This window comes from Rhagoletis pomonella, unplaced genomic scaffold (genome assembly GCF_013731165.1).
Source record: "Rhagoletis pomonella isolate Grant_MI unplaced genomic scaffold, Rhpom_1.0 Rhpom_scaffold_00006, whole genome shotgun sequence".
NCBI classification, from domain to species: domain Eukaryota; kingdom Metazoa; phylum Arthropoda; class Insecta; order Diptera; family Tephritidae; genus Rhagoletis; species Rhagoletis pomonella.
Genome location: NW_023458560.1, coordinates 57,884,522 through 57,898,084, shown reverse-complemented (window position 1 = coordinate 57,898,084; position 13,563 = coordinate 57,884,522). Strand labels below are relative to the sequence as shown.

At 35.6% G+C, this 13,563-nt stretch overlaps 1 protein-coding gene and 1 pseudogene across 1 annotated transcript; both read right to left on the bottom strand.

Moving 5' to 3' along the window:
* The window catches only part of LOC118741997, a 50,067-nt pseudogene extending 41,578 nt beyond the window's left edge, over nt 1-8,489 (bottom strand).
* A 2,282-nt stretch (nt 8,490-10,771) lies between these two features.
* Nucleotides 10,772-13,526, bottom strand: LOC118741718. The gene is made up of 6 exons (XM_036473687.1): nt 13,060-13,526; nt 12,863-12,931; nt 12,545-12,786; nt 12,267-12,479; nt 10,964-11,117; nt 10,772-10,893 (listed from the first exon to the last, which is right to left on the bottom strand). Exons 2-6 carry the CDS (start codon nt 12,927-12,929, stop codon nt 10,787-10,789), a joined length of 783 nt encoding a protein of 260 aa, XP_036329580.1. The 5' UTR covers nt 12,930-12,931; nt 13,060-13,526; the 3' UTR covers nt 10,772-10,786.
* Between the last annotated feature and the right edge of the window lie 37 nt (nt 13,527-13,563).

Genomic DNA, 13,563 nt, shown 5'->3' with positions numbered 1-13,563 from the left:
TTCCAGGTTATGGTTACCTATTATATAAGAAACTGGCAGAACAGCTCCTCGCGAGAAGCACATTACTTTACATTTCTTAAGATTTAGAGGCATAAGATTTACTTTACTCCAGTAAGCCATGCTGTTTAAGTCTGATTGTAGCAAAGACCTTTCTTTAATTGAAACGTACGATTTATAAAGTTTTACATCATCTGCATACATTAAAATTTTGGAGAATTTTATATCTGTAGAAATATCGTTTATAAAAAGCAAGAACAGAATCGGGCCTAGGTGGCTACCCTGAGGGACTCCTGAAGTAACATCAATGACGTCAGAGATAGTATTTTTAAACAATACCCTTTGTGATCTATCATCAGTGTTGCCGCGAAACGTTTTTAGTGGTAGCTAAATTCCAGCTAAAAAAGGGCTAAAAAAGAGCTAAAAATCGTCGTTGTGGCTAAAAATGGTAGCTAAATTTTTTTACCTTCATCTTATATATAAAACTAAGTGCACGTTTTCGGTGTGACCTCATAACTTGAGAACAACTTCACCGAATTCAACCAAATTTATGTGGCATATTCGATTTATCATGCAGATGGTTTATGCGAAGTTTTACCGAATTCGGAAGAGGGGGCGTGGTACCACCCATACTAACTAAAATATAAAAATAAGTGAACGTTTGTGGTGTGACAATATAACTTAAGAACGGCTTCACCGAATTCAACCAAATTTATGCGGCATATTCGGGCCATCATGCAGATATTTTATGTGGAGTTTGCCCAAATTTGGAAAAGGGGCGTGGCATATGTATGTATCTTATGTATACAAATAAGTACACGTTTTTGGTGTGAGCTTATAACTTGAGAACGGCTTCACCGAATTCAACCAAATTTATACGGCATATTCAGGCTATCATGCAGATGGTTTATGTGAAGTTTGCCCGAATTCGTAAAAGGGGTGTGGCACCTTCCATACTAACTAAAATTTTTTTGTTGTATATCTCTTGAAATATTTGTGGTAGAGTACTGGAAGTTGGTATAGAGGTATAACAAATAATTCCATACTCATGGATAAAAATGGGCGGTATTGGAATTGTCGGCCGCTGTGGTGTAGTGGTAAGCAGTGCGCGCTTTCACTCATCAGCACCCGGGTTCAAGCCCTGGTCAAGGCAACATCGCAAAAAATAAAAAAAAGGCTTTTTCTTAACAGCGGTCGTCCCTCGGCAGGCAATGGCAAACCTCCGAGTGTATTTCTGCCATGAAAAACAGCTTCTCATACAAATGCAATCGCCGTTCGGAGTCGGCGTAAAACTGTAGGTCCCTCCGCTTTGTGTGAGAACATCAAGGCGCACGCCACAAATCGGAGGAGAAGCTCGGTTAAACACTAACATATGTGTAAGCGCCAATCTATTATTATTATTATTATATTATTGGAAAAGAGGGCGTGGCACCTCCCATCTTATATATAAAGAATAAGTGCAAGATTTCAACCAAATTTATACGGCATATTCGGGCTATTATGCAGATGGTTTGTGTTAGGTTTCCCCGAATTCGGAAAAGGGGGCGTGGCACCACCCATACTAACAAAAATTTTCAGCTGGTATATCTCTTGAAATATTTGTGGTCGATTACTGGAATTGGTAGCTATACGTGGCCTGTTCAAGAGTTGGCATTCCAAATTGTTTTTTTTGTCATACCCAAGATGGAAAAACCAAAAAATTTTGTATATCCAAATGTGTTGGATTAAGATTTAAAATAAAGAATATAAAATTTTGATATAAAATAAATGATAAATTTTCATATAGAAAAATTCCAGGACTTTTCATTCGTTTTTCAATATTTGGTGTAGAGAAGCACACCGGGGTACTGCTAGTATAAATATATATGTATACACGCAAACATTTTCTATAATTACTGGTATAGAAAAACAATGAACTCTGAAAAGAATTAATATTTTATTCAACAAAAAAAACTTTTTGTGTAACACATAAAGCATATTAAGGGCCGCCGACTTACCTATTTTAAAGTATAGTTAAATCGTTAATGGATAAGATAACGGCCCAGAAACGTAAGGAACATACATAGACATATGTTTACTTGCCTTAAAGTTAAATTCATGAAAATCATAAAAAAAAATTTAATGTCAATGATGAATAAATTTTGAAAAGAGCTAAAAAAAGGGCTAGGGGCAATTTCAAATTTTTGTGGCCAAAAAAAGAATTTGGTAGCCAAATTTAGCCACCAAAGGGCTAAAACGGCAACACTGTCTATCATAGAGGTATGATGAGATCCAACGTAGAAAATTAGGTGGAAGACCAAGAAGATCAAGTTTATAGATGAGCAACGAGTGGCACATGATTCAATAATACAAGGTGGGATAAATATTGACATTTGTGTCAATCGACTGCCTTGTAAGGTTGCATTTGAGAAGGAAAGAGAAGTGGGTAACAATTTTATCCCCTTTTATGAAAAGGTAGTAGGAAAAGTGAGTAGTCTGGTAGTGCTGAAATGCGTTTTTGTATACAAATTGAATTAAATATATAAAGAAGATTCCACTGATCTACACAATAGACAATGAATTAACTTTTTATGGCCACATAAATATTAAAAATGAAATAAATGGATATTCACATAAAATTCTTGCCAAAGAAAAATCTTTGCAATCTTTGAAGATATATTCCCAAATATTCAAAATAAACCATGGTTTCATTGAAATTCCAGTATATATTAAACAAAAATAATGGAATTCAAACAAATCCTTTATTCAAAGGGACTATATGAGGAATTATACAAATAGTAAAGATGCAATTGATTTGATGCATATAAATTAATCTTTTGAAAATTATTATATTTGTTGCATTTAAAGATTAAATACATGTTCAATATCTTAAATTGAATTACATTTGGTTTTTTTTTTTATTTAAATTTTTTTAGTAATGTTTTCTACTGTTTTCTCCAATCAGTCTTGGTAATCATTATATTGGTTACATTTAAAAGTTAGATCTTCGATATCGCAATTTAATTACATTTGGTTATTTAAAAATCTAATTTTTGTGGAATGTTTGTTACTTTTTTCTCCAATCAGTCTTGTTAATCATTATATCGGTTAAACTTTAAAAATATGTCTTCAATATCGCAATTTAATTACATTTCGTTTTTTAAAAATGTAAATTTTTTGTAATGTTGTGTACCTTTTTCTACAATCAGTCACAATGAGGACAAGAAAATATCTTTATTAATATTTCCACTATCGCTTTTATGGAGTGGTATACTTACTTGTAAATATGCAAAGGCTGCACTTGACCAACCCAAAGGCTGCAGTGGTAAAAATACATGCACCAGCAAACGTGGACGTACACCCAAATGATCCTGACCTTCACAAGAGAATATATTTATTAATATTTGTACTTTCTGCACCAGCCATACGTGGACGGACACAAAGGGATCCTAGCATGCAAAACTTACGTGCAACGGCTGCACTTGTTGTAAAATGCTACTTTTTGAATACAAATTTGATTTTTTGCCATACTTACTTGAATTTGCCCAAGAAGAAAATGAATTTCCTCGAAATAATCGATGAAAATATCGGCAGTGTTGCCTGTTGAACTTTTTATACGAAGACAATATTTCTCCTTGTATTTTAGTAGTAGTTTCTATAAATCAAAAAAGAAGGCAACACAGGCTAAGGAAAAATGCGGGAGCGAGACAACTGCCAGGTTATCCAACCTTGTATTAGGTGCGTTCGTTTAAAATCTCCAGCAGAAACCAACCAACTGCCAAATTCCGGCGAAATGTCATCTGTTCTCTCACAAGAGAGAAATATCCAAAAGAGTACGCGAACAGAAAATTTGCAGAAACTTGCAAGTTAGACGAACAGCTGATATAATTTTTGTTTACATACAAAAGTGTAAAATTTAAAACGTACGAAAAGTCATCGCAAAGTGTTATACTGACACAGTTTATTGATTAAACAAATAACTACTTATTTCTTACAAGTTTAATTAGTCGCATTTTGTAATTTTTATCTTCCAAACCATCAAATTCAATTTTGTGATTTGCGTAAATGCCAACGAGCTGTTTTTGATCAGCTGTTTTCCCGTTGGCAAATTGCTGTTGGCAAAAATTTTTCCAGCAGAAACCAACAGCTTCCCCTCAAAATGAAATGTCAGTTTGCTCTCTCAATTTCCCCTACTTTGCAAGTATTTTTCGTACGCGAACGCAAAAACTTGTAAGTTTTGGTTAAACATGAACAATTAACAGCTACGCGAACGAACCTATTATTGAATCATGCGAGTGGCACACTTTGTCAAATGCTTTACTGAAATCAGTATATATAACATCAACAGTTTTGCTCTCACTAAATGCTTTTGAGATATAGGATGTTAATTCAAGTAAATTTGTAGAAGTTGATTTGCCCTTGCAAAATCCATGTTGACTGTATGAAATGCTTGAAGTGATAGAATGCGTCAACCGATTTGTTATAATTGCTTCAAATAATTTAGGAATTGCAGAAAGCTTAGCTATGCCCCGGTAGTTCTCCACTGAAGACCTGCTACCGCTTTTATGTAAGGGGGTTATGAACGATTCCTTCCATACAGTTGGAAAAACGCCCTCTTTAAGAGACAAATTAAATAAGGCTGTTAACGGCTCATAGAGATAATCAGCACAATTTCTAAGAAAACAAGTGGGGATCTGGTCAGGATCATAACTAAAAGACTGCTTTAAGGACTTCAGGTAAACTAAAACATCATCGGGAGATATTATAGTCAGCCTCATTGCGAGTGTCGTGTCGAATGCAAGGTCTTTTTCGGAAGTCGAGTCGTATCGAAAAGTACATGGTATTGCCTAAAAATACGATTCGACTAGTGCATTAAAACGGGAAAACTTGGCAGCACTGGATAGTTTTCAACAGTTTTCGTCGTCTACTTATTTAAGCACGACAATAGGCAATGCCAATCTAGTCGGATCGTGAGTTTTAGTCTAATTTACGACGTACCTAATGGGACTGAATATAATGAGATTCCAATATCTAATCAGCCACTCAAAAGATTAACTTGGAGTCATTCCCACGACAGACGGTTCTACGTACCGGAATGATCCGGGTTTTATCCGACAAAGGTTTGTTGTTTCGGCGATCTAACCCTGTTTAGGTAGGCAAAATCTATTAAAGGTTGTTCGTCTATGAGGCATCTGCTCCACATTCTCCTGCTCAGGGGTGGCATCGGGTCATAACCTAGACGAGAACACTACTCCTGCTGCGCATCCCAGAGACAATTACACCCAAACTTTACTTTAGTCTAGTGCAATTACTGCAACGGATAGAGTCACCTCCGAACCTGCCTAGGTCTTAGAACTCACCAGACAACGTAATTTGTGGCGGCTACCTCAGTGACACACGCCACGTATCGGCGCCGCCATACACCCAGGCTGCCCCACCGGCTCATCGGAGTTGACCTGTACCACGACAAGGCATCGCCTTCAACAGAAGCATACGCAACAAGTGCCCGACAGGCAACACCTCCCGTCACTAACACCCCGTGTTAGGATCAGTGTCCCAAGGCACGCGAAGATATTACAATTCTACTGTAACGGACTCCAGAGATTGAGGAAATAACAGTCTTCATCCTTCAGCCTAGAATATTTAAAGCTGCGGTCCAAGAGACGAAGCTGCTGGGAATGCGAAAGCCTCCAAAGCCATTGGACCGGAAGGAATTTGCATGCTGAATGAATTGGGTCCTGCGGGCGTAGATTATCTCACCGAGGTAATCAATCTGTCCATGACCACTCCCATGCTTAAAGAGGTGGAAACCGGCCAACAAATGAGAATCTTTCGACCTGGTATCGAGGCCTTGCTACTCCCTCATTATACGCACCACCTGACCCCAGCGAAGTATAAGCATGGATTCCGTAAAGTGCTCAGCGCAAAAACCGTACTTCTTAACGCTATAAACACTCAGATAACTCGTGGCCTAAACCGAAACCGCCCCTGTGAGAGAACAGTTCTGGTAGCGTTGGACCTGTCAAAGGCGTTGACACCGTCAGCCACTCCACGCTACAAGAAGACATTGAGGATTCTTCTCTGTCACAAAGTTTGTCAGCGAATTGATTGAGTGGTTGTCATTCGTCATTAATTTTCAGAGATAAAACCCACAGGGTAGTTTCCTTTCCCCGTTTCGGTTTAATTTCTATATTTCAAAGCTCCCCAGGCACCAGGGGGCGCCTCTATTATCTCGTATGATGACGACTGCCATGAACCAAAAATACAAAATCACGTAAGAACGCGACGTTGTATTTGTAACTGGTTTTGAGAAAAAAGTTTGCGAAAGCGGGTTCGTCAGCTGAGCGTTTGTTTACATCACAAGCACCAATATTTTACACTTTTATTCAAGTAAAGAAGAGTTAGTTCAACATGACATCACATTTTAAAGCATTTTGTTGCATCATTTTACCTAAATTGTGCGTTTAAAGTGGCTGACAATAATTTTGACTAATTTTGGTTTTCGTTGTTTTCTTTGCTTTGTTTACTTTTCGCTCGTTTTCCAGTGAAACAAGATGGCGTAGAACCCGCTAAAAAAAATCGACTTTTTTCACTCTCTTGTTCTTACGTGATCTTGTATCTTTCGTTCATGGACTACTGCTCGATAATGACGTCCGGAAATGGATTTGATGCCTTGTGCCCGAATGCGAACGGTTACATCACAGAGATTTCTCGCTAGATGGCACAGGAGTCGAGATATTTGGAAACCCCCTATTTATGGCACGGTGCAGCGTGCATAGGGCACGGCAAAGCCGTTCCCGAAATGTTTCTCTATTATTATATTAACAGCATTTCCTCACAAGGATTTTGTTTCTGCTCCACGCAGCTTCCATTAGCAAGTTAACTAATTAATCCCGCAGAGATGCTGCTGCAGTTGTCTGCAGCAGCCTTAATTGCAAAGCAATGGAGTGCACTAAAACGTTTGCTGAAGCAGCCTCAATTGCAAAGCAATGGAGTGCACTAAAATGTTCACTATTCTCTAATAGATTAGGTGAAAAATGAACAACGCAACGCCTGTGGTTGTGGCCAGATTTGATATATATCTATTTTTCCAACGACAGATAAGCTTCTTCTTCTTCTTTTATGTCAAACTCATATAAATTCATGAAGTCACTGCCGTGTTCAAAAAATTCATGTCGCCATCGACAAAGCGCCTAGGTCGTCGTTTTCAATGTGTTCAGCACACTAGTTCAAATTTAGCTTGGTTTAAAAATATGTTTTTCACATTAACTTATTTAAATTAAGTTATTTTGCATTATTTCATTAAGGGTATTCATCAAACCTTATAAATGCATTGTAAACCGTATAAACTTATAATTGTGTAAACCTTATAAATGAACTGTCAAAATTTGTATGGAAACTCGTTTACACATTTCTGATAAATTTATCCAGCGATTTCACTGAATAAACTTCATAAACTGAAGACAATGCAACTCTGTCGCAACTCTAGCTATGTTTTCTTCGGCAATAATCGGGATCCGCATACAAATTTTGCACGCAAATTCAACAACGATATGATCCTGATAGAGATCTGGTTCAATTATTATCCCGTCTGTTTGTTTCGTTTCACTGATAATTCGCAAAGTTTTGTAGCCGTGATAAATGAATTCATACACAAACAGACATTCTGCCATTGTTTCTTATAACTTGCTTCAAATAAATAGCCTTTATGTTATATGTACATTTATTTAAATAGATATCTCGTAAATATAATCTTTTCCAAATTAGTGAGGTAGTTTCTATAATTTCTTTATCCCCGTGCTAGTAGTATAAAGTTAGTGACACTGCGCTTTATAACCAAAGAAAACACGACTATTGTCGCATGTGTAAACGAAAAGAGAGTGTGGGTCGTTCATGTAACAGAGTGCATAAACTTATAAGATTATCTGCTTGATAAAGTTATCAGTTTAGATGAATACCACTATTATTTTAAATCGCATTTTACTTTGTTTTTATTTCTTAAGCTCAGTTTTAAATTCCATTTACCTCAGTTATTTTTCCAGTGCAGGGCTAACGGTGAACTACCTTCATATGCAACCCTACATTCCAAGTTCCCTGCAAGACAGCTAACAGCTAGAATTGTGGTTAACCGGTAGTTATCGTTCATTTGTGAAGCGGTATATAAACTGGCTAACTTTGTTCTAGCCGTGTGCAAATATTAACCACTTTTTCATATACGTGTGATACGTTATCTCCCTTACACTAATAGAACTGTTCGATTTCAACGAACTATAGCTGCACTACTCTAATTCCCCTTTCATAGCGACCGAAGTGGTTAATGTTGTGGTGAACACTTAGTTAATGATAGCTGCTGAAGTAGCTAATGTTATGGTTACCATGTAGTTAATGATAGTTGCTGAAGTGGCTAATGTTGTGGTGAACATGTAACTAACGATGGTTGCTGAAGTGGCTAATGTTGTGGTTAACATATAGCTAAAGATAGCTGCTGAAGTAGCTAATATTATGGTTACCATGTAGTTAACGATACCTACTGAAGTAGTTAGTGCTATGGTGTTTATAACCACAAATTTTTTAAGTAAATTGTACAAAAAGTAATTTTTTCATTATTCATTTATTTATTTCAATAACATATTTAAAAACATAAATATGACCGCTTTCATAATGACAAAATAATGTAGTATTAAAATTTATTAAATAATAAAATATTAATTTAAATAATCAGATCAGTGAGTAATTCAATTAATTATTGTTATTTCTGCTGTTAAAATGTTTAAAACTATGTATTTACATTTACTAATTATTAAGCTTTTATAAATAGGTAGGTAGGTAGGTTTTTTGTTGCTAAAATTCCAGTATGCAAATTTTAATATAAAATTATTAAAAAAACTATTGTTAAAATTTACTTTTTACACTATTTACAATTATTTACAAATTAATAAAGGTAGTCGGGATGTTTTGTATATGCCCTTGCATGTGTATTTGTGGTTTTTGGTAGAAAAAGTAGTGAAATTTCTTACAGCAATACAATATAAAAGTTTACTTCATTACCTACCAAAAACCACAAATACAGAATTCAAGAGCATATCAACTGCTAAGTGGAAGATCGACCTATCTCGGCAGCCAGCTCGAAAACATCCTATCTCAAAAAACTTTTCAATTCGTGTTTTAGAATTCGTTTCAAAAACGTCCTATCTCAGCACATTTGCAATACATTTTGAAGTGAGATAGGGCCTTTTTGAACCGAACTCGGAAGCGTTTCTTAATAAAATTCTGAAATAGGGCGTTCTTGAAAAGTTTTTTGAGATAGGGCATTTTCGAACTGGCTGCCGAGGTCGATCTTCCACTCCGCAGTCGATATACAAAAAATCCCGAATAGCCGTATTTAAATAACGTTTTTGAAATTTAGATTGGAAAGTTATTAAATTTTTATGTTACTTCTTTTTAGAGATTAATAATAAGATAATTAAATTAATTATTGTTAGATTTGTTATTATGTTTCATTATTTATACCCGAGCGCACTTGTGCACAAGGGTATTATAACTTTGTTCACATAACGGTTGTTTGTAACAGGCAAAACGAATCGAGATAGATATAGACAAATGTATACATAAATGATCAGAATGAAAAGAGAAATCGATTAAGCGGTGACTGTCTGTCCGTCCGTCCGTCTGTGCACACGATAACTCGAGTAAAAACTGAGATATCTTAACGAAACTTGGTACGTGAACTTCTTTTGGGCGTAGGACGGATGGTATTGAAAATGGGCGAAATCGGACAATAACCACGCCTACCTCCCATATAACGGTAATTTTAAGAAATACGAAAACTGCGATATTTTAGTAACTACTGAAGATAATTCACTCAAAATTGATACTTACAATGAGTTTCAGACGGAAAACATGAATATTATAAATTTTTGGAAAATGGGCGTAGCCACGCCCACTTATGGTTACATGTGTATATCTTGGTAACCGCTGCACCAATTTCTTCCAAACTTGGCACAGTTATTGGCCTTAGTACAGCATACTAAATGGCTGAAAATTTTAAAAATCGGACAATAACCACGCCTACCTTCCATATAACGGTAATTTTCAGAAAAACGAAAACTGCGATATTTTAGTAACTACTGAAGATAATTCACTCAAAATTGATATTTGCAATGAGTTTTAGACGAAAAATAAGAATATTACAAAATTTTGGCAAATGGGCGTAGCCACGCCCACTTATGGTTACATGTGTATATCTTGATAACCGCAGCACCAATTTCTTCCAAACTTGGCACAATTGTTGGTCCTGGTACAACATACCAAATGGCCGAAAATTTCTAAAATCGGACAATAACCACGCCCACATCCCATATAACGGTAATTTCGAGAAATACAAAATCTTCGATAAATCAGTAAATATTGAAGCTAATTTATTCAAAATTGATGGTTGCAACAATTCTTTACCAAGAAATACGTTTATGACAAAATTTTGGAAAATGGGCGTAGCACCGCCCACTTGTGATCACATATATGTATCTCGCTAACCGTTCTAGCAATTTGTACCAAGCTCGGTATGGTTATTGTGCTTGCCACATAAAAGCAAACCGTTGAAAATTGTTGAAATCGGACTAAAATTGAGGCCGCTTTTCATATAACGGTAAGTTTCAGAAATGCTTGAAATTTCAATATTTCGAAATTTAAGGACGCTAATTTACTTAAAATGTATACACCCCGGCTTATCATTTAGCGGTAGCTTTCGGAAAGGTGGAAAACATATATTTAATACTTGCGCCGGGTATTTAATGTTCGGCTCCGCCCGAACTTAGACTTTCTTACTTGTTTTTATTACAATTTGTTTGTACCTATTGTGGCTTACGTGCTTTCTGATTTCCGCAATGAGGTCAATTTTGGGCATACTCACAAACGCATCTGTTGGAAAAATATAAATGCATTACTTCCTGAAATACATAAGTCAAATAAACAATTAAAACATATTTACCGAAAACTAATTCTATTGTTTTTAGCCCCAGAAGTGGAGCTTTGTTGGCTTTGTGCTCATAATTGTATGAAATGAGTAGAGTGTCGGCAAAAATGCTTCTCAACACGTGTTTCACACAACCCTTAGCACCCTTCAATTTTAAAATTATGTTCAGCTGGAAAAGATTATAAAATTTATAAATACTAGATATGTACATAAATGCAATTATAAATATAAATGTAAATAATAAAATATAATATATGACTACATAAACGAAATATAAATTAACACCAATCGAAAGATCTTATTTAAAATAGTAAAACTGCATCTTTAACTAAAAATCGTCAAAATCTTTCACAGACAAGCAAAATATCATATGTTTACAGAGCGGTAAGTCACAGCAAAAACTGTTATTTAAAAGAAAATATTTAGTTGTTGAAACCAAATTTTTCAAAAGTTTGTGAACAGCGAAAAAGTAATTATATAATTAGAGCGTTCCAGATCGTCTACGATTTGCAGGATTTAGTCCAAAGATGTTCCCATACGCCACGTTCACATAAGGTTTATCAAAGGCAAAAACAGCTGTTCCTGTAAAACCTGCAAATCCTAGAGTACGGGAACAAGCTAAATATGTATTTTGTTTTTTAATTATAATATAGTTCTCTTTGACGGTAAAATATGTTTTGTTGACATATGCTGTTTTGCGTGTTCTTGAAAGATAGAGTTAAGTGCCTCATAGTACAACAAAAATCATACAAACCATTTCCATAAATTTTCATGCCCATTTCCCGCTTTTTGATACGATTTGTAAAAATATTTCGAGTATGGAATTTTATAGTCCACTGAATTTTATTATAATAAGATTTAAGTTTAAAGTTTCTACAAATTTGCGGCATTTTTTAGATTTTCTTTTGTGTGATTGAGTTTATTTTTGTATGGGAGAAAGTAAGCCAATCCGTTCACAAAAAAATCGCATTTGTGAAAATTTCAAACTTGCATATTATTATACTAAAAATCAGTGGGCTACAGAATTGCACACTCAAAACATTTTTAAAATTCGTATCAAAAAGCTGGAAAAGTGAAAAATTTAATTAAATTTTATCGAATTTTCCTATTATTTGTACAAAATTTGGAACTTTGGTTTTTACGATTTTTGTTATACATACTATAAACCAAATTTTAATAAAAAAAAAATTGCATACATATGTATATACGAATAAAAATTAATATGAGTAAAATAAAATGCATATATACAACTAATATGATATATACATACATTTGTATATGTGTATAAAAAACAATAAAACAAATTAGCAAAAATTACCATCGCATCGGAGTGTGGTTTGTTTCCCAAAAGATTATCCAAAGTATTTAACTTTTCCTGGGATGATAGTGGAAGCATACTTTGAAGCAAAGTATGCTCTTTACTAATAGCATCTCCAGTGATTCGGGAAATACTTTGGTGAACTTTCGAGGTCACCACTTTGCACTCTCGCAGTAGCTGCCCTTGAGCTTGAACTTCCGCGCGTTCGGGCATCTGAAAAAAAAAATAAATTATTAAACAATAATTTTAGCATTCATAAATATGTACATTGATATAACCTTTTCGGCCAGAGCATTTGCTATTCCGTCCACCTTTGACTCAACTCTTCCAATGGCGGCCATGACGCCATCAAACATTTCTTTTTGCCTCTCCAGCAGGTGAGACAAGGTAAATTGTTGACCTGTGTTGCTTGTTGTTGTTGTAGTGGCTACACCCGTGTTGGTGGTTACTGTTGGCTGGGAGACAAAGCGCTCCTCGTAAGGCAGTGCCACATGAAAGCGCTTTCTATGTAGGGCTACATCTGAAAGCGCAGGAATGTTTGATTAAAAACTATTAAACATATTGTAAATGTATATGTATGTATATTTTCGAAATACCTGTGTTGCTCGTGCGTGGTGGAGAGAGCGCTTCGGTATCTCCCAGCAACAGTGGTGACAAATCCATTGCTTCAAGAGAAGGAAAAAAAAAGATTATGCAGAATCGGAACTAAAATAAACTTATTCGTATCAGGAATCCAAAAATAAAAATTCTTCCTTCATGTTAAACTGTTACTACTGCGAATTATGACAACTACCAGTGGTTGAGTTCACTACTTCATAGCAGCAGTGGCACGGAAACGTGGATCTGCTATTGCAACTTCTCTACTTGAATAGATGAGAAACAGTGTCAGAATCGGGAAACACAAGAAGGCCTTTCTTGTTTTAATTAGTGCTATGTTTCGTTGAGGCTATCATAATATTGTTGTATGTGCTATTACTCTGACTACAAATATCACTTCGTTCATATTTTAGTTCTCCTACCTGATCTGTGCCTCAACGAAACATAGAACCAAGTAAAACAAGAAAGGTCCTCGTGTGTTTTCCGATTCTGGCCGTGCTTCTTATCCATTCAAGTAGAGAAGTAGCAATAGCAGAGCAATGTTTCCATTTCCACTGCTGCTATGAAGTAGCAAACCCAATCACTGTTGTTGAACTGTGCACTACACTTTGTAAACTATGGCTTCCAGAATGACCGCATTCACCAGTTCTAAATTTGAAAATATATGCATATAAAAAGGTATCGCATAATCGTAAGAAAG

Bases quoted from the DNA above. Each gene is read 5' to 3' on its own strand.
- LOC118741718 (XM_036473687.1), bottom strand. From the start codon at position 12,929: ATGGATTTGTCACCACTGTTGCTGGGAGATACCGAAGCGCTCTCTCCA. The intron at 12,787-12,862 runs GTATTTCGAAAA...CTGCGCTTTCAG, and splicing joins ACCACGCACGAGCAACACAG to ATGTAGCCCTACATAGAAAG. The intron at 11,118-12,266 runs GTAATTTTTGCT...AATCTTTTCCAG, and splicing joins AACCACACTCCGATGCGATG to CTGAACATAATTTTAAAATT.